Raw genomic sequence first — 19,842 nt, forward strand, 5'->3', positions numbered from 1 at the left:
ACCTGAAACTAACACAGCATTTTGTAAATTAACTATACTTCAATTTAAAAAATGGTTAAAATAAAAGAAACAAATATGAGAATCCAGCTATCTTTTGTTAAGCTAGATATTAAAGGTATTTGGAGAAAAGTAAAACAATATATTTTTTTCTTACTATTGCTCTTTTGTAAAATGTGCTTTTCATAAAAATATGTTATCAATGTTAATATATTAAGTTAATTATTATTGTTTTAAACGAATTTCTAAATAAATATTTTTAAACTTTCTCAGGTTTGTCTAGAACTATAAACATAGACAGATATAAATCACACAGTAAAAACTTTTGGGAGTTTTCAATAATTTTAGGCCTGTACAGGGATCTTTAGTTTGAGTGCTGTGCTAAATCACAGGGGTCAGTAGATAAACTTTGAGCTATAAGGCTAGAAAGAGTGGTGGGGTCTGATCATGAGAGGTCATACAGACCATGGGATAATACAGTATGTCCAGACTGGATATAGAGGCTCAAAGTAGGGCTGTAGCCAAGTACATATGAGAAATGAACAGACCGAAGATGCATGTTATAGGAAAAAAAAAAAAGACAACTGATTAGAAGTAACGAGTGAAGGGCAGGAAGTTGGGGGATTGGTGCCCACTTTTCTCACATGAACACACATGTGATAGGTGGTGCCAAGTGATGGAAATCACTGAGGGAGGACAGTTTAGACAGATTGATATTTCTCCTCTTTATGTATTGTGTCTTCCTGCTTTTTTGAGTGCTTGGTAATTTTTATTATTGGATGTCAGACATTGTGAATTTTAACTTGTTGAGTGCTGGGTTTTTGTATTCCCATATGTCTTACTGAGTTCTGTTGTGAAAATCAGTTTAGTCACTTAGAAAAAGTTTGATCCTTTAAGGTCTTGCTTTTAAGACTTTTTAAGCAGAACTAGAGCAGTTTTCAGTCCAGGGATTTTTTTTCCCACTACTGGAGCAAGATGCTTCTGAGTACTCTACCCAACACCCTGTAAATGATGAGGTTTTCCAATATGGCTGGTGAGAATGGGCACTATTCCCAGCCCTGTGTGATCTCCAGGCATGGTCCCCTCTGATCCTGTTGGTTGATTCTTTCTCTGGCCTCCACTAGTTACTTCACAGGAATGTACAGGTCACTTCTTAATTGAATACTCAAGGGGAATGCTCTGCAGATCTCCAGTGTTTTCTCTCTCTGCAGAATTCTCCTTTCTGGTATTCTGACCTGTGAATTCTAAACTCCTTGGTTTCTCCATACTCCCAGCTTCATCTCCTTAACTCAAGGAGTCTGTATGGCTCAACCTGGTTCTGCCTTCCCTGTACTATCACCTGGAAACCCTCTCAATGAACTAAATTGATATAATCATAGGGCTCATCTTGTTTGTTTCCCATCTTTCAGGGATGACTGTCCTTCACTACCTGATGTCCAGTGATTTAAAAACCACTGTTTCATATGTTTGTCCTTTTTTTGTTTGTTTATTTCAGCAGGGGATAGTAAATCAGAAGGCTATTACTTATCTTGAACCATTCTCCTTTACCTCTTTAATCTCAGAACAACCCTTGAGTTGAGTATTATTACCTCTATTTTACACATGAGGAAATAAATAGTAACTTGCTCACTCAAGTTCACTGAGCTTTGGTGACACAGCTAAGATTTTTAAGCATTCCTTCCAAAGTTCTTGCATATAGCCATTATGATATACTGCCTATAGAGAAAGTGAGAGATAGCTGAATGGATACTTAACACTGAGAATGTTTTATAAAGTCACCTTTGTAAATTGGTTTAAAATAGTCTTTCCTTAAAAGGCTAATAAATGAACTAAGTGAGCCATGAAAGCTATATACAGCAACAATCTTAAGGACTGAAGAATCTTTAAAACATCGTTAGGTCAATCACCAAGATGAAGTTTCCATTGCCTCTACAATAAAGACAATAACCAGATATCAGGCCTATTCTCAAACAGCGAGTTCTGAGGCACCTCATCCACCTCTGAAATGATCTACTTCTGAGTAAGTTCTCTTTTACATTAAAATAAAGAAATATATTAGAAATGATCAAATATATCTGTTTCCTTGTAGCTTCTACCCAATCAAAGCAATATATAAAAAAACTCCATAACTCATGCCAGTCAGCAACCATATATATACATATTCTTCCCCAGCAGGGCACTGGAACACAGATCTAACAGGTTTTCCTTTACATGTTCTGCTCTTTTCATCTTGGAATGTAATCAAAACTTCCTAAAACCTTTGAAAATCACATTTAATGTGACAACATGAAACATGAAAAATAGTTGAGGAATGAGATATTATGATTAATTTAATATTACATATAATTAAGATTATGCCACATTTAGTGTTATATGCAATTTAACATAGGTTACCAATTTTCTATAAGTAAAAAATCATAAAGGGTATTAAACAGTAAATTTATATTGAGCACCACATAATCACTCTTGAATCAACAAATCAAATCAACAACAGTCTATTCAGTTTTTACTCCAGGTAAGTCTCTATACTAGGAAAGACCTAGCATTTTCTTTATGCATGTCAATGATTTCTTTTCAGTTTGGAATATAAAAGATGTGAGCAATGGAACTGGACTACACTGTCCCTACTGGGAACCTGGGAGTTATTTCTTGCCTGTATTTACTTGGTTAGGACCCTGGGCTCCATACCCAACCTGCCTGCTTTGATTCTGGGCTATTCCACTTCAGGAGAATTCAGGGATAGGTGGCCTTGGCAAGTTCCTCAACCTCTCCATGCCTCAGATTCCTCATCTGTGAAAGAGAAATAGTAGTGCTATCTCACAAGATTGTAATAAAATTTAAATGAGTTAAAATATATGAAGCACTTAGAACACTATCAGGCACATAGCAAATGCTCAACCAGTGATAATTAACTCCGTTTTTCTTATCAATAAAATAAGGTGTTCAGTGAAATCAATTCCAGGTATTTCTATTCTACTGGTTATTTGGACCTTGTCTAATTAGAATATAACGCTGGCACGTAATTGTTTCTACATTCCCGGTTATCGGCGGGAATGAAAAAACTGAGATATACCCTTTTCTTACCTAAGAAAGAGATTACTTGGGATTGTCTCAATGCTGTCATTACAAAACCTGTGCTATAGACAAGCAATAAAGATCACCGATCCATTTTATGAATGGTCAAAATAAGGCAAAGACTGTTTTAGTAATTTGCTTGAGTCATCCACGGGACTAACAAATGATTTCACTCCATCTACATACAGGAGCAAGTTAGCAAGTTCTATGAATAGAGCTGTTGTAATATTAAAACACACAGATGTCCAAAAGAGTTTTATCTGTAACTGGGAGTGAGTTTTTGTAAGTTGGTTATCAATTTCATATAAATCATTGAGTGTACATTTGATTCTGGAAGTTCTTTGAATTTATTCTGCCTTATTCACAATGAAAGAGGGAAGAGAAAAAATGTGGCTTCTTGTAAAATTTTACCCAATTTCCAAGCCTGGTGTCCTGTAATATATCTAGAATACAAATTCCCTCAAGACTCCAACTAGAAGAAAAAGTAGGACCACAAGAAGGAACTGGCTTGCAATTGTTTAAAGGGAGAATGAATACACAGACATTAGAAACCTAAAACAAATTCAAATTTCTAATTGCTATAAACAATGAGAAACTATTAACACATGGTATGAATTCAACAGTGAAAAGTTCCCATGGAAAATATGCTTCCACTGGCATCACTTAGGGTCTGACTGCATCAGCACCTGCAGAGGCACAGGTCTGTATTCCACTGACATCACCTCAGGTGCATGCAATTTGGGGACATGAAATAAAGTTCATAAAAGTATCCAGCTTCCTTAAAACAATGGCAGTTTATTCCCCCATAACTTGAGCATGACTAAAACAAATACTGTAAAATTCCATCGCATTGAGTAGTTTATTTGGTCATTTGAATACATAATTTTAAGGACTATCTCTCCTGAGAATATCTGTCTGTGGGGCCATGGCTTTCTTCGTATATCCATATTTCACTTAATTGACTAGATTAAAAACTTTAAAAAATCTGAATAATGCTTGTAAGTGGATTATAATATCTTAATTAAATGTCGGCATTCCCCAATGCATTAGTGACTGCTCCCTGTTTAATCCCCACTTATATAATAATCTGGTCAACTGAAAACATATTTGAGGTTCCTATTAAAGGTAAAGCACTATTTCACACTTTTGTGGCTTATTTCTTACATATTTTTTTAAAAGATAAAGAGGTAAAACCTATATTTTAAAATGTGCTTTCATCAAAAAATAGTTATTCAATAAATTCCCCTGGTAAACATTAAAAAATAAAATAACCTCAGTCTGACAAGCATTTAAAAGTGGATTTTTGCTATATATCTAAAAGGCATAATCAAATTAGATTTATCTCACCTCTTATCTGTAAGACTACAATTATTTCATTCATCATTTTAGTTAAAATGAGAATACCAAAAGCATCTACATTTACTACGATGTATAGTGTCTGACCTATTCTACACTTAAAAGGGAGATATAAAGCCGTCCTACATTGTAACAATCTTTGTCATATTGTCATGCCCAGAACTCCTCCAAAACTCCTCCAGAAGTGTTCATTTCCTTCTTAGTTCATCAAATATGTAATAACCGGTACCAAGTGGCTATCAGTAAACCTAAGTCACACATTAAATCGTGAATAGTTCATTGATTTCCTTAAGCTCTCTATGATTGGCTATGATTCATTTTAAGACATCTAATTGCACCTACTGGCCTTGATTTTTAAACCAAGTTCTACCATTGGAATCTTTAAACGGCTCAATAGCTCCCTCTAGCCTCCTTTTATATACTACACCCACAGGTCACAATAAAAGGTTAGGAGCCTATTGCGGGATTACTCTTACTCTCTTGCCTAAACTTGTTATGTGGCTCATCAAGATATTCCACTGATCCAAACCCAAGGATGCACAATGCCAAATGGTAGTGGTGAGACACTATGACAAAGAACATCTATTCAGAGTGCTAAATGATAGGAAACAACAATCAAATATGATTACATGAATAACCTCAAAATCTATAAATGACTATCCCAAGGAAAGAAGGCAAAAGAGAAAAGTTGAGTGTCACGTATTTTAACTTAGTAGTTTATCCTTTTAACCTGGAATATTTTTGCTGTTTGCATAAGCTGCATATTTCATAAAACAAATGCAGTCTGATTTTTCACGTTCAAAATCAAATGTGTTGTGAAGAACAAAAATAACCCTCAAAGAGCCAGGCGCCAAAATTATTTTCCACAGTGGGCAAAAGGGACATACAGTATAAGTACTTCACTTCACTACAAAATATGTGTATATCTTTTATATATAGATATAGATGGATTTGAATTTTGAGACCCTCCCCCAAAAAACTATTTTGATCTCATTCCAACTTGCCTTTTTATGATTGAAATACCACTTGTAGATGACACGTATTTTTCAAAATAACATCAAGCCATGTTTTTAACATTAAATTTTTAAAGTTTGCTACCTTGGCAAAAAATTGATTTTAAAATTACATATAATTTGCTGCCAGTGTTTTTACTACTCAGCAGAAGGCTAGGATAGTTTCCAAAATGGAACACCCTGTGTCACTACAGAAGATAACAAATGTTAGATTTAAGTTGCACATTCTGTATTTCTTCATGATAGGCACTTCAGAAAGAAAAAATCTGAACATTTGTTAGCCAGTTGCCCCAAAATTTACAGGATAAATATGTACATTTTCCCCTCTTGGCTATGTAAATTAAAGCTTGGAGGTTCATACAATAGAACTTCAAATTTGGAAATGGCCTTACTGACAGGTTAGTTCAATTGTCATTTTGCCGAAGATCAAGGCTATGTTAGTATAAGAGCAAAAGTTAAAAGCCACGTCCCTTGACCCTCTGTCCTAGGGCTACATTATACTATATTGCTAGCTATCTTCTATCCCCAATGTTACATGCACAAGTTATTTTATTTTAAACTTCTTTGTCATTGAATAAACCACTTTAATACCTTTTTCTGCCCATCCTCCTCCTTCCCCTATTAACTAAAAGAAAAAAAGACTTTTATGGTCTGAATTTGGGGTATAACATAGAGCTGGTCTAAGTTATATATCAAATCCTACTCCTAATGGGAATAGGAAGCACTTGGGCATTGAGCCAGTTAAAATAAACAGGCCCATTGAATCATAAAGGCCTACTTCTTTTCCATGGTATTAGAAGAAAAGATAAACAGATTTCAGCAAATTCAGTCTTATAAAAGAAGGTGTGAGCTGAACTTGACATTCTATGATAGTAACAGATGATGAGACAAAATGTGAAAATCACATTCCTGAACTAAACTAAGAAAAACCCACAGGAAGAAAATGTACTGATGTTAGCTTGGTTGACTTTCAATATATTACATTTTGTAAAAATTAAAAAGTATTAAAATAAAATTTTCCTAGACCAGCTGGTATATCTTAACCTGATAGACTTTCTGTAATTAGATGCTATCATACCTTTGAATCAGCATTTATTTTTATTAACAATATCTAAATAGTATGGAGTATTTAACTATGGGAAGGCATGTTCCTGTCTATCCACTATCTATCTACCTAATATGATATACATGTATTCATTTAATCATCAGAACAATCCTTATGAGACAAGTACTGTTAGTATCTCCATTTTACAGATATGTACACTGAGGCTCAGAGAGGTTATCTTGCCTGTTATTGACTTAACAATTAACTTGCAAGTAAAAGGGCTGGGATTAAAATCCAGGCAATCTGGTGACAAAATATGAGCTCTTTTTTTTTTTTTTTTTTTAATTTAAGTATAGTTGATTTACAATGTTGTATTAGTTTCTGGTATACAGCAAAGTGATTCAATTTTATATGCATATATATATATATTCCATTTCAGATTCTTTTCCATTATAGGTTATTACAAGATATCAAATATAGTTCCATGTGCTATACAGTAGGTCCTTGTTGTTTATTTTATATATAGTAGTATCTATTAATATCAGACTCCTAATTTATCCCTCCCCCTTCCTTTCCCTTTTGGTAATGATAAATTTATTTTCTATGTCTGTGAGTCTATTTCTGTTTTGGAAATAAGTTCATTTGTATCATTTTTTAGATTCCATATATAAGTGATACCATATGATATTTGTCTTTCTCTGTGATTTACTTCACTTAGTATGATAATTTCTAGGTCCATCCATGTTGCTGCAAATGGCATTATTTCATTATTTTTTATGGATGAGTAATCAGAATACGTGCTCTTAATCACTATACTATACCACAATAAAAAATTATTTGATGAATATAATTACATTCACAGATATTTAAAATGAATTGTGATGGAAAGTAACATGAAAAATGACTTTCTCAATTTGAAATATATGTGCTGAAGGGTCAGAAGGCTCCTGAAGGTGAACAATGAAATAAGTCTTTCTCTTCTGACACTGAACAAATTTAACTAATTGATTTAAATGTTCAATGTCCTTTTTTGGTCCAGAAATAATTTCAGTTGGTCATTTACCAAATATTCTGAACAGGTACATTTTGAGTAGTACCTTGCGGTAGGTCAGGCAGAAAAATAAATTTACATAAAATAATTGATTAATCCAACTTAAGAGAAAATAATTATACCACTGAACAAGTGCATTAAAATTTTCTTATGTTAATAACCTGAAATAGCATGAATAAGAAAAAGTATAAACATTAGATCTATCACTTTTAACCTGACTCTAGAAATTAAAAAGCTGTTATTGAACCCAACTCTATTCTTACTTGATAGGGATGAAGAGACTGAAAGAGAAAACCCAGCTGTACAAAGGGATGGACTTGGATGGTTATTCTCTGTGGATTTCTCAGGGGTAGTATGAGACAATCTACCTCACTGGTATAGGCTCACTAGTAAGGATTTCATGAATAACCCTAGATTTGGGCAACCTGACCAAGCAATTCTGAACAGAGAAAGGCACAGTTAAGGTGGAACACACAGGAGAAGCTGAAGAACCTGAGGACTAGTGAGTCTTCTTGCTTCTTGGTCAGAGTTCTTGGCTCTTATGATATTCTGAATGGCCAGCACACTTGGGATTCCAAAGCATGGAATGTTGCTGCAGGTTAAAAACCTTTGTGAATCAGTTATGCAGCCCCTGCTATTGACCAGTATAAAATTGCTACAATGGAGAATTATGGGATGTAGTCAGAATCCCTTACTCAAGGAGACAGAATCCCTTACTCAAGGTCAATAGCCCCTGTTATTGACCAGTATAAAATTGCTACAATGGAGAATTATGGGATGTAGTCAGAATCCTTACTCAAGGAGACTGACCAGATCACGTTGTCACCATCCTTCCATGAGCAAATAAAATAATGCATGTTGATTATTTAAGCAAGTAGAAAATAAGAGATATGAGAAAAGATCCCAACATCTGATGTTTTAAAACCTGTAAAGTATAATTTTTTATCTCTGAAATGTCTCACCACTAATTACTGCTAAGATGATACGCAGTACAAAACTAATCCAAGGAAACTCTGAACTTTTAGGTAGATTCAGATAAACCTGACAAAGGTGAATAAATACTAAATCAGTTAAACACTGCAAGAAAAATGTAGGAGGGTTACACTCACAGTTCATAGTATTTGTCATAAAACAGCCTTCTGAAATCTAGAATCTCTCTTCTTTCTTTAACAAAGAAAGGAACAAATAAATTTTTGTTTTATCAAGTTCTTTTTGTCACCAAAAGTCATCTTCTCATGCTTTGATATGTGCATCATTCAGAGTATCACATGCTTTTATTTTACCATTAAATTGGCTTAAAATAATTTTTCTCACTAGAAATGTGTGCTATTGTTTAAAAAAAGAAACAACATGTTCACATAAATATTTAACACTTGACAAACTATGAAAGTTGATGATGAAAGTTATTGATTATGAACTATATTTATTCTATCTTAATTTCATGACAAAAGTGTTTGCAGTGTTAAAAAAATAAATAAATAAAGGAGTCCCAGGATCACGAGAATCCCCACTACAACAAGAAAATTATTTTAGAGACAAAATGACTTTTTAGAGTGTACAGATTAAATCATGATTCTTTGCTAACAATTTAGCTTCTTCTGACCAATGAACACGTCTGATTCAGACTGCTGTCCAATGACAGCAGTCTTTGAGTTTTAGTTAATATTAGCAATGTACCTCCTTTGCATCATGCTAATGATTACATACTGAAAGGCACACTCCACAAAAATGGATCCAGTGATATATAAAAATCTTTAAACAAATGTATAGTGAAATTTTAGCACTAAACAGTGTTCTACCAGAAATATATAAGGAGGGGAATTTATTGAATCTCTTCCATAGTACTGCTTCTGTTAGTGTCTTACCCTTCTTCTTAGCTGTAAGAGATGTTCCTTTTTGCTTCTTAAATACAAAAGCAAACAAACAAAATGCACTCTTTCCTGTAATAGGCTTTCATCAGCATATTAACAAATATCTCCTGCTCTAATAATTAAAATTTCAAAATTTATACTTTCAAAATCAGACAGGAAAGAGTTAACATGAATACCTCTACCCAACTCCCTCCCACCTAGGTGGGGAGGGAACATAGGTTTTTAAACCTTAAACTGTAGAAATGAAAAGTATGGGGGTCCCACCAATTGTGAAGCTCAGCGAGGAATAAAGCATTGTAATCTCAGTTGTCAGCATAAAAAACATCTCTTAGAAGCTTCGTTCCAACTATAATAACTTAGTGTGCTTGCTAGAAAAAAAAATGTATGATCATATGAGCTTCATGCATGATTGATACCATTACTGTTTATTTTAAGACTATCTTTAAGAATCAGTCAAATAAAGCAGTCTCAGTTTATGTTGTGCAACCAGAATGCGCAACACAATATAAACGCCTTTTCTGAAGATGTGATGGACTATTCTTCCCATTAGTGTTTCCTACCAAAAAGAAACATCTAATAAAAGTGAATCAGGCAGAAATTCATGTCACAAAATATCCTGTCATCCGTGTTCTTTATTGTATGCTGAATTACCTAGCAGCTATTCTTATGATTTTAAAAAAAGGAGGTTATCATTACACACAAATAAGTATATAAACCCAACTAAGGATATGTTCAAATGCTTAAAAAATGCTATTTGGGAAGAATACAAAACTCTGAAACATAATCTACTTTAAATAATTAGAAAATCTCCTTTGTATCAAATACCCTTTTTAAGGTCTCAGATGGCACATGCCTCTTATCTTTCATAATTAAATCTTTGCATTGTGTAATAAATATGGTTGGAATAACTTAAATACTCTAAAAATGGAGGAAAAAAAAAAAACCCTCTTTTTTCCATGAACAATTTTTAACATGTATCTTGAAGAAAGAACAGAAATTACAGAAATTCAAAATAAAATCTTTTTTTTAGCAAAATCATAACCTTTTCTCCCATAATAATATCTTATTGAACTGATTGAGGGATTCAAACTATGAAGAAATACACGCACATTTTATTTAGGCTCAAAAAGGAAAGCTAATAATCATCAATACACTGATGTTATCTCAATAGTCTCTGAAAGCAAATCTAAGACTTTCCCAAAGCAGGTGGCCATGAATCCAGGCTCTCCCTCCCTCTTCAGATTGAGCAAGATAAAAACTAGCCCCTACTTTTAACCACCTCCCCCACACCCCACCTCACCACCATCACCACCACCACCAATCTGAAGCAATAGGCCCTTCTGTTTATAACCTTATAAATAACAGCTTGCCACTTTCATTCCTCTAGTCTATGAACTGCTTACTTTTTTCATTTCCACATTAAATTATCTCTTGATTTAAATGTTAGAAACAAAAATCCATCTGTGGCATGCAATTCCAACAGCTCAAATTTGCAACCAAGAAAAGTCTGGACTTACAGTCCCTTTCCATCTCTTTTATTCAGAAAAGCAAAATTGTATTTTTCAAAGGGTTAAACAGTTTTCGTTTGAATTAGGGTTTTGGTGTAATATAATCATACTTAATATCTGTAAACTTAACTCTTGATAATGGTTCTTACTTTTTCAAATACTTTGTTTCTCTATTAACCACCACTTATTACATGTAGTCCTAAGAAGAGTTTATACAGAGAATTATATTCAGAATATGCCCTCACATATGGCATTTATTATGCACACTTTGTATATAAATCTGTTACATGAAACACGTTCAAATACTGTGCAACAGGTTCTGCTGTTGTGTAAACACACACACCCAACAAAATGGAAATAAGCTTTAAAAAATCAACAATATAGGGAAAAAATCACATTATTCTTCAGAGACTTAATCATAATTCTTTTGAGGTGACAGAAGATCTAACCAAAAGGAGTATATTTTACTAAGACCCTCTTATTGTCTTTGTATTCCACCGTGTAGGTGATAAACTGGTTAGAGCCCAGGTGTATACAAGCTTCCATTGATTTATTGCATGTTACTGGCTTTAGTGCTGAGTTGATGACAGGAAAAGTACTTTGGCATAGGTCTGACAAGTCGTTATCCTTAAGTTCCCTTTTGCTTTGTGTCTGTCTGTTCCCAAAGCTATCAAAGTAAAGCAAATGACAGTCTAAATCCTCTACGTTTTGCCGTGAGAGTGTGAAATCGAATTGTAAAACACACCTCAGAACTATTACATTGGGCCACATTTATTTTCAATTGGTGGGGGAGGGGAAGCAAAAACACTTAAAGAGATGGATTTCATGTCCTCTGTGTAGCCAGATCTAGTTACAGTGTATTAAGTTATGTCTAAATGAGAAAAAGACTCTGTCTAGTCAAGTGTTTTATCACAAAGTAATGTTATTAAACATATCAAGTATTCCCACGCTCTCCTCTAGATTCTTTGATTTTAACCTCCTTTGTTAGGCACAAAACACAGGGAAAAAGATTTCAGGAACAATACCAAGGCAGCACATTATGCCAAGCAATGAATTCTGTGTTTCCCGAGCAGTTTATTTATTATAAACTCAAACTGCTTTTATCAGACTACACGTTTGCTATATGTAGGTCTTCTAGGTCTTCGCCTCTTTCCTTGGTAAGAAGCATGGATCGGCTACAATTGTGTCTTTGAGCGCGCAGCACGGTGCTTTGTGCTGCTGGGGATAACGGATTCTCAGTCTCACGCGCATCCATCACCTAAGACAGGGAAACTCAACACGGGTCTTGGCGGCTGGAAGGGAAACAATGTGTTGAGACCCTGGCTGCTGTGAGCTACAAGGATCTGACGAGTGAACGATATGTTTCAGGGAGCAGCCCAGGCAAGGGGGAAGGAAGAAAGCCCTCGTACTCTTACCTCCACATTGAAATACTGCTCCGTTCCGCAGACGGTAGCACATAAAATCCAAAGCAAGGTTTGCAAGTAAAATACCCCCGAATGATGCACGAAATCCAACCGTCTTCCAGTGCTGAATGTGAGTAAGATCATAGTGAACTGTGCTTCAATGGATGGACGAGCTCCCCTTCGTTTTCTCCCTCTCTCCCTTTCCCTCCCTCCCTGGTTTCCTTTCAAAAGTCCTCCGGGTGGGTAAGGAGCCTGCAGGTTCACCCACAGCCCGGCAAGGGGAGGAGACAGAGGGCCCCGCGCTCGGCAGCCCCCAGAGAAGCAGCGGCTGAGGTAGAGTCAGCAGCAGCTCGCGTTCACCATCCTCGTGGGCCCGCGGCCGGGAACGTGGCGCCCAAGTTCACCGGCGGTTCCGGCTCAAAGAACCGAGTCGCAGCCGCAGCAGCCGCCGCCGCCTCCAGAGGGTGCGTCCTCCTCCTCCTCCACCGCCCACTCCTCCTCCGCCGCTACCGCCTCCTGCTTCTGCGGGAAGGGCCTCGGCAGCTCCTCGCTCTCTCGCCTCTGCTTCTCCTTCCCTCCTCTCCTCGCTCCCCTCCAGAACGTTCATCCGTAATCTACATAACTCCTCCTTCCCGGGGTCTGCCTGACTCTTGGGCCCTCGGCGCGCGCGCGCACAAACACACACACACACACGCACACACACACACACACACACATCTGCACACGAACACACTCACACAACCCGACTCGCAAGCGCGCGCTTCTTAAAGGAGACGGCTGGTAAAGGGGAACTGCCACTGTACCGCGCACTGAAAGTAGACAGCCCGGGAGAGGGGTCCTGAATTGAGACGTGGTCTTTAACATACCGCCCACCCCTTATCCTCGAGACAAGCACGCAAGAACCTGGGTGGCTCCATTCTTTCTTCTCGCCCACCTTCCGCCGAGCACCTAGAAACAAGTGCGCCCCTCCGCTGCCAGGGACTGGGTGGGGCTCAGGCTGCGGACCCCGGTATGGGCTGGGGAGCTGCCCAGGCCTGGTCCCGGTGGGCGACCGTCGTCCTCAGTCGAACAGACGCTGGGAATCTGAGGGAGCGCCCGGGTCACTGTGCGCTGCTTGGGGGCTCGGGTCTGTTGCCAGCAGGCCAAGTTTAAAAAGCCTGAGCTGGCAAGTCCTGAGCGTCCAAAACTTTGTTGAGGCCCACCAACCAAGCCTGTGGCCTGTTGTCTCCCTGAATTCTTTCTACCATCATTACACCCCGCCTTTTGGGCTCGCGGGGAAGGCAAAGGGTGGGGGCGTGAGGGAAATCTAGTCAAATACAAAGCACGAGGAAAATGCTCACTTTCCAAAGATGTTCTCTCTGGTGGAAACAGGTACACACTGGGACCCCGGAGAGATGGTCCGGCTGTTAACAAAACACCGGGCCAGAGAGGGCGGGGGCGCCTGAAAGAACCGCGCTGTGGGAGCTTGGGGAAAGGCTGGGGAGGAAAGGAGAGGGAGCAGCCTGAAGAAAGGCGAGTAAAGCAGCTGGCTAGGGCGGGAGGAAGAGGCTGCGCGCAGACCAAGCGGGGGAGAGGCTGGCGGGAGCGAGGAGAGCTGCAGTCAAGAGGAGGAGGCTGCTGGCAGGGGAACTTCGGTAGAGGCTGCCAAAAAGGACTCGAGCCGCAGCAGTGTGAGGCAGTGGACTGGGGTGGCAGCAACCACCAGCCCTTGGCAGGTGATGGTTTGGCTGAAAGAGAAAGGGGGGAAGGGAGACAGGCAGGCATCTGTTTGGGGGCCCTGCCAATAAACGTGCTTCTCCTTGGCAACCAGCAGAGGGGAAGAGGAGACCAAGGGAAAGAAATGTAGGTAAGGCTGAGAATAAAGACTGTTCCAGGTATGGCAGCTACCTCGGTGAGGTGGAAGAGAGAATTGACAAAGCAAATTTCATGGGTGAATTGGTAAAGCAAGAAGTAGAACTACAAGAGGTCATGCAGATGGAAAATGTTGAGACACATCTTGCCAAAAATTGCATTGGACTGTAATAAAGCTGAGGAATGGAACTTTTTGACTAATGCTTTTAAAACTGTAGGAAATATGACCCACCCAGTTTGACTCAAGTCTCTCAGGGAGGCTTTCCTGACAGTCTGTTTTGCTCACAGCATGTCCTGTCCACAAGAATTTTGAAGACATAAGAAATACCTTATATTGTATAGCATATTATAGTTTGCAGAATGTTTCCACACATAGTATCTCATTTAATTTTCACAAACATCCCTGAGGATTTTGTTTTCATCTCACAGGTGGATAAAACGATGGTAATAAAAGATAACTTTCCAGCAGATCATTCAAGTGGCAAAATTAAGACCTGAGTTTTCTGACTCCCACTTCAGTGCATTTCCCAATACACTCCACTGACTTTCCATATGGAAATCTGTTTCTGCTCTTAACAGTTGTATAACCCGTAGATTGAGTTGATTTATGTACATGAAACAATTAAAAGGCAACATGAAAGCAAGATCATTATATAGAAGGTACAAGGTGTTATATGTCAATATAGAGTAACAAAATGCGGTGGGAAATATTTGTTAATAAATTAAGAATTATTTTTATGTATACGTTATATCTAGCAAAGTACAAAATTTTAGAGGGAAGAGATACAGGGGAAAAAAAAAAAAGTTTATGCTGTTTTCCTCATCCTGGAGATAGCATTGAAGGGAGGGAGGTAAAACAAACTTACACAAGATTTACATGAGGAAACAGTTATAAATGGTGAAGTCCTTGCTAAATGAGCCAGAATATTAGAAGACTTTATCAAGGAAGTGGAATGCAAGTTAAATGCGGCTAGCCTATCAACAAGGAGGGATTTCTCACTGCAAGCAACCTGTTTGTCAAAGAAAATACCTGAGCTCAGAACAGAGAGATACATTAACAGGGTATTTATGGAAGGCAAGATATGGGGAAGGGCTTGCAATGAAATATTTAGTTAACATTCAGTTAAATAGGCGAACAAGGATTGCTAAAACATTTTATATAAAAATAGGTATCTACTGAAGATTATCTTCAAAATTATGCATAGAATTGGCCATAGGGAAGACTGGGTGCAAAGAGATGACAGTTAAAACAGTGTTGAAGTCCAGCTGTGAAACTGTAAGGGCCTGTACTAGTGAGGTGTCCTTGGAGACCCATCGTAAGGGAAATGAAAGTAGGGAATCCTAAATTCAAAAGATAATCTCAAATTAGTGATTAGTAATCATAACATTTTTTGCAAACTTTAAAAAATTCATTAGTGAGCATTCAATGAGCAAGGAATATATAAATGAATATACTAAAATGAATGAATATTCAAAGTTCCAGAATACAGAAATAAAATACTGAGACAGACATATAATAATTATAGCAATGTTGTAAGGACTCAGGTAATTATGTATGCAAGATGATATAGAACAAGGTGGAAGAAGTAGTTGATTTTCCCTGAGGTCCTTGGACAATACATCACAAAAGTAGTGGTTCTCAAAGGGTATCTTGAAGAAAGAGTAAAAAATTAATAGGCAGGTAAGAGAAGGAAGGATATTTCAGACTTGTGTGCAATGGAGGTATAAACATAAGATTTGGAGAACTACAAATGGTTTGTCAGGGCTGGAGGCCAAGGTGCTATAAAGGAAGGTCAAAGTCAGAAGTTGCATGGATATGCAGAGGTCAGATCAGAAAGAGTCTTGAGTACAGTTTCAGGCTTTAGACTTTATCTTTAAAAAATTCTTAGTAGGAGATGATTGAATTTTCACTACCTTTTTGTACACTTGCTAATTCTGTGGAAATAGTCACCATCTAGAAGTTCTTATATTTTTTCCTTCATATGTTCCATTAAACATTTAATATCTATGATCTTTGTAGACCTTGTATCTGTGCTAGTACGATATGCCTGATACAACAATTCTCCATGTGGACTCAGCTGGGTACCTATGGAAATGTAATCACTTTCTTTATCAGGTGAATTTGTTATTCCATTTCTCATCTGTTAAACAGGCTAATCTTTTAAGGGGTAGAATTATGAAGAAGTTTCTATTCTCATATCTTACTAGTGTTAGCTTCTTAGTTGGTGATCTTCTTGGAGAAGGACTTGTTTTCCTATCCACAGAAAGTCAAGATATAGAATATCACCATTCCGTTTAATGTTAATGAAATTTTTCCTCCCAACTCTTGGCTCTCACTGTGCTTTCTCTCAAATTCTTTCTTCTCACAGTTTCACAAAACTAATGAACAATTTCGGAATTACATGTGAATGGAGAACAGAGAATCCAAAAGAGACTGAAAAATGAATAAGGAAGTCAGAAGAAAGGAATAATTGCCCCTGGTGAAGGTTAATAGCAATTCAATAGAGTATTACATAGGAGAGAATGGGTCTGAGGAAGCAAATGATATAACTCCCAAGAAGCAAATGACAGATACTTAAAAGTGAGCAGTTGAGTGGCATGCTGGCATGTGTGAATAATTATAACTACCTAAAATAATATTGGAGGTAAATAATATATTACAACCATCATTGAGCTTAATAAACTAGAGCCTTAGAAAGGAGTTTATAGCTTTGGAAAGTTACATAAACTTGTTCATTCTTCTATCATATCAATTAATGTGCTTTCTCCCCTACTTCTGTCAGTTGCATCTACAGTGTTTTTTGTTTGTTTGTTTGTTTGTTTGTTTTAAATTCAGAGAATATTGAATTACTGCTGAGCTATGGGCATTCTCTCATGCATCTTTTATTTGCAGAGGCATGCATGTATAGAACAATCATCTAAAGCCTTGTTACCTAAGGCATGCTCCCTGGTGGAAACTTAAGGTCTGAGAGCTTGTCAGAAATGCTGAGTCTCTGGCTGTACCAAGAACCCCCATGATTCATACACAGGGTAAAATTGAGAAGTTGCTAGCTCTTATCAGTCTGTGAAGAAAGTATGATTTTTTTCCCATTTCTTCATTGACTTATGCTCTCTTTTCACCTCCATAACTATGAGTGTTTCTCAAATATTTGGTTTTCTGCTCATTTATTTGTTCATTTATTCCTCTTCATTAACCACTACTAAAAACCTAGCAATTGAGGATGTAAAAAGGTAAAAGTGAAATGAGTTAAGATAGACCACCTCAGTTGGTTAGGGTCTAAGACAGATGAAAATGAAGTCTTGGACTTTAAATTTATTTTCATGTGGATTTACTATCAACACAAGGAAATAGCTAGCAGTGCAAAACTTAGAGACAAGATTTTGATATAAGTGGGTGAGTGGAAATAGCCTCCAGTGCCTCCCTATTATTTCTTCATCATGGAGTATCTGAAGTTTGGAGGTCCAAATGAACGGGAAATATGAGGAACACACCAGTTGAAAGAAGAAAACAAATAGCGGGTGTACAGCCTTTTATACCATTAGGCTATGGGGGGGGAGCCTTGTCTGTGCCCACAGTTGTGTCCATCACCCTATGAGGCCATTCCTCCAGCACTACAATCATATTCTTCCCAGTGACCTTGGTATGCTACAACACATACCAGGATTTGCAGAAGCTCAGAGTCTAATGCTGCTCTTCTCTCACTCTACCATCTCCCTCAGAAAGTTTTGTCCGTTACTTCTACTCTGGTGATTTTCATATCTCCAGCCTTAAGCTCAACCCCATGATCTAGAATTCATATCATCACTTTCACCTAAAACTCAGCATGTCCCCAAACAAGTTCACCACCTTTTCCTTAGATGATGTACCCCCCTTAGTTTCCCCAATTCAATCTAGACCAACTTTTCCACTAAATCTTGAACACACCTTTGAATCTAATACTAATTTATGCTCCATGCTGAATAAGTCACCAGTAGCTGTCATGTATTTCTGTCCAATACTACTGTGATTCATTCCATCACCTGCACCCGTAGTTTGTCACTGTTCCTTATAAATTCATACCCTTGTCATTTCATGACTAACCACTGCAATAGCCTCCAATATGTGTGCATACCTATGTTCTTTTTTGGTCTCCAATTATTCTTCATGCCAGTCCATTGAAACCTCCCCCTTTTACTATGATTACATATCATTTTCAACCTAGATATGGCATTTATAAGTTGGAAGGAAATTTTTAAAGTTCTCTTCTTCAAATTACTCATTATACAGAAGAGGAGGTTGAGGGTCAGTGATGCTAAATAAGTCATGTGCCTAGTAGACAAAGGCAAAAAACACATGTATTCTGACTGATTCACAGCTGATTGCACTTCTTTTTTTTTTTTTTAAACATCTTTATTGAAGTATAATTGCCTTACAATGGTGTGTTAGCTTCTGCTTTATAACAAAGTGAATCAGTTATACACATACAATATGTTCCCATATTTTTTCCCTCTTGCATCTCCCTCCCTCCCACCCTCCCCATCCCACCCCTCTAGGTGGTCACAAAGCACCGAGCTGATCTCCCTGTGCTATGTGGCTGCTTCCCACTAGCTATCTATTTTACATTTGGTAGTGTATATATGTCCATGACACTGTCTTACCCTGTCACATCTCACCCCACCCCCTCCCCATATCCTCAAGTCCATTCTCTAGTAGGTCTGTGTCTTTATTCCCATCTTGCCACTAGGTTCTTCATGGCTTTTTTTTTTTTTTCCTTAGATTCCGTATATATATGTTAGCATACTGTATTTGTTTTTCTCTTTCTGAATTACTTCACTCTGTATGACAGACTCTAACTCCATCCACCTCATTACAAATACCTCCATTTCATTTCTTTTTATGGCTGAGTAATATTCCACTGTATATATGTGCCACATCTTCTTTATCCATTCATCTGTCGATGGACATTTAGGTTGCTTCCATGTCCTGGCTATTGTAAATAGAGCCGCAATGAACATTTTGGTACATGACTCTTTTTGACCTATGGTTTTCTCAGGGTATATGCCCAGTAGTGGGATTGCTGGGTCGTATGGTAGTTCTATTTGTAGTTTTTTAAGGAACCTCCATACTGTTCTCCATAGTGGCTGTATCAATTTACATTCCCACCAACAGTGCAAGAGTGTTCCCTTTCCTCCACACCCGCTCCAGCATTTATTGTTTCTAGAATTTTTGATGATGGCCATTCTGACTGGTGTGAGATGATATCTCATTGTAGTTTTGATTTGCATTTCTCTAATGATGAATGATGTTGAGCATTCTTTCATGTGTCTGTAGGCCATCTGTATATCTTCTTTGGAGAAATGTCTATTTAGGTCTTCTGCCCATTTTTGGATTGGGTTGTTCGTTTTTTTGTTATTGAGCTGCATGAGCTGCTTGTAAATCTTGGAGATTAATCCTTTGTCAGTTGCTTCATTTGCAAATATTTTCTCCCATTCTGATGGTTGTCTTTTGGTCTTCTTTATGGTTTCCTTTGCTGTGCAAAAGCTTTTAAGTTTCATTAGGTCCCATTTGTTTATTTGTGTTCTTATTTCCATTTCTCTGGGAGCTGGGTCGAAAAGAATCTTGCTGTGATGTATGTCATAGAGTGTTCTGCCTATGTTTTCCTCTAAGAGTTTGATAGTGTCTGCTCTTACAC

General features: G+C 37.5%; 1 protein-coding gene across 5 annotated transcripts in view; it reads right to left on the bottom strand.

Annotated features, from left to right (window-relative positions):
- MMP16 (matrix metallopeptidase 16) overlaps positions 1-18,534 on the bottom strand; it is a 352,530-nt gene extending 333,996 nt beyond the window's left edge. For 4 of the 5 annotated variants that reach the window (XM_082433981.1, XM_082433978.1, XM_082433977.1 and 1 more), the window contains exon 1: positions 12,332-18,534. In XM_082433981.1, the coding sequence (XP_082290107.1) occupies positions 12,332-12,463 (132 nt within the window). In that variant the 5' untranslated portion in view covers positions 12,464-18,534. The remainder of the gene's footprint in view (positions 1-12,331) is intronic. The other variant, XM_082433979.1, reaches the window with a different exon arrangement.
- Between the last annotated feature and the right edge of the window lie 1,308 nt (positions 18,535-19,842).

Source organism: Balaenoptera physalus (genome assembly GCF_965194825.1).
Source record: "Balaenoptera physalus genome assembly, chromosome: 17".
NCBI classification, from domain to species: Eukaryota; Metazoa; Chordata; class Mammalia; order Artiodactyla; family Balaenopteridae; genus Balaenoptera; species Balaenoptera physalus.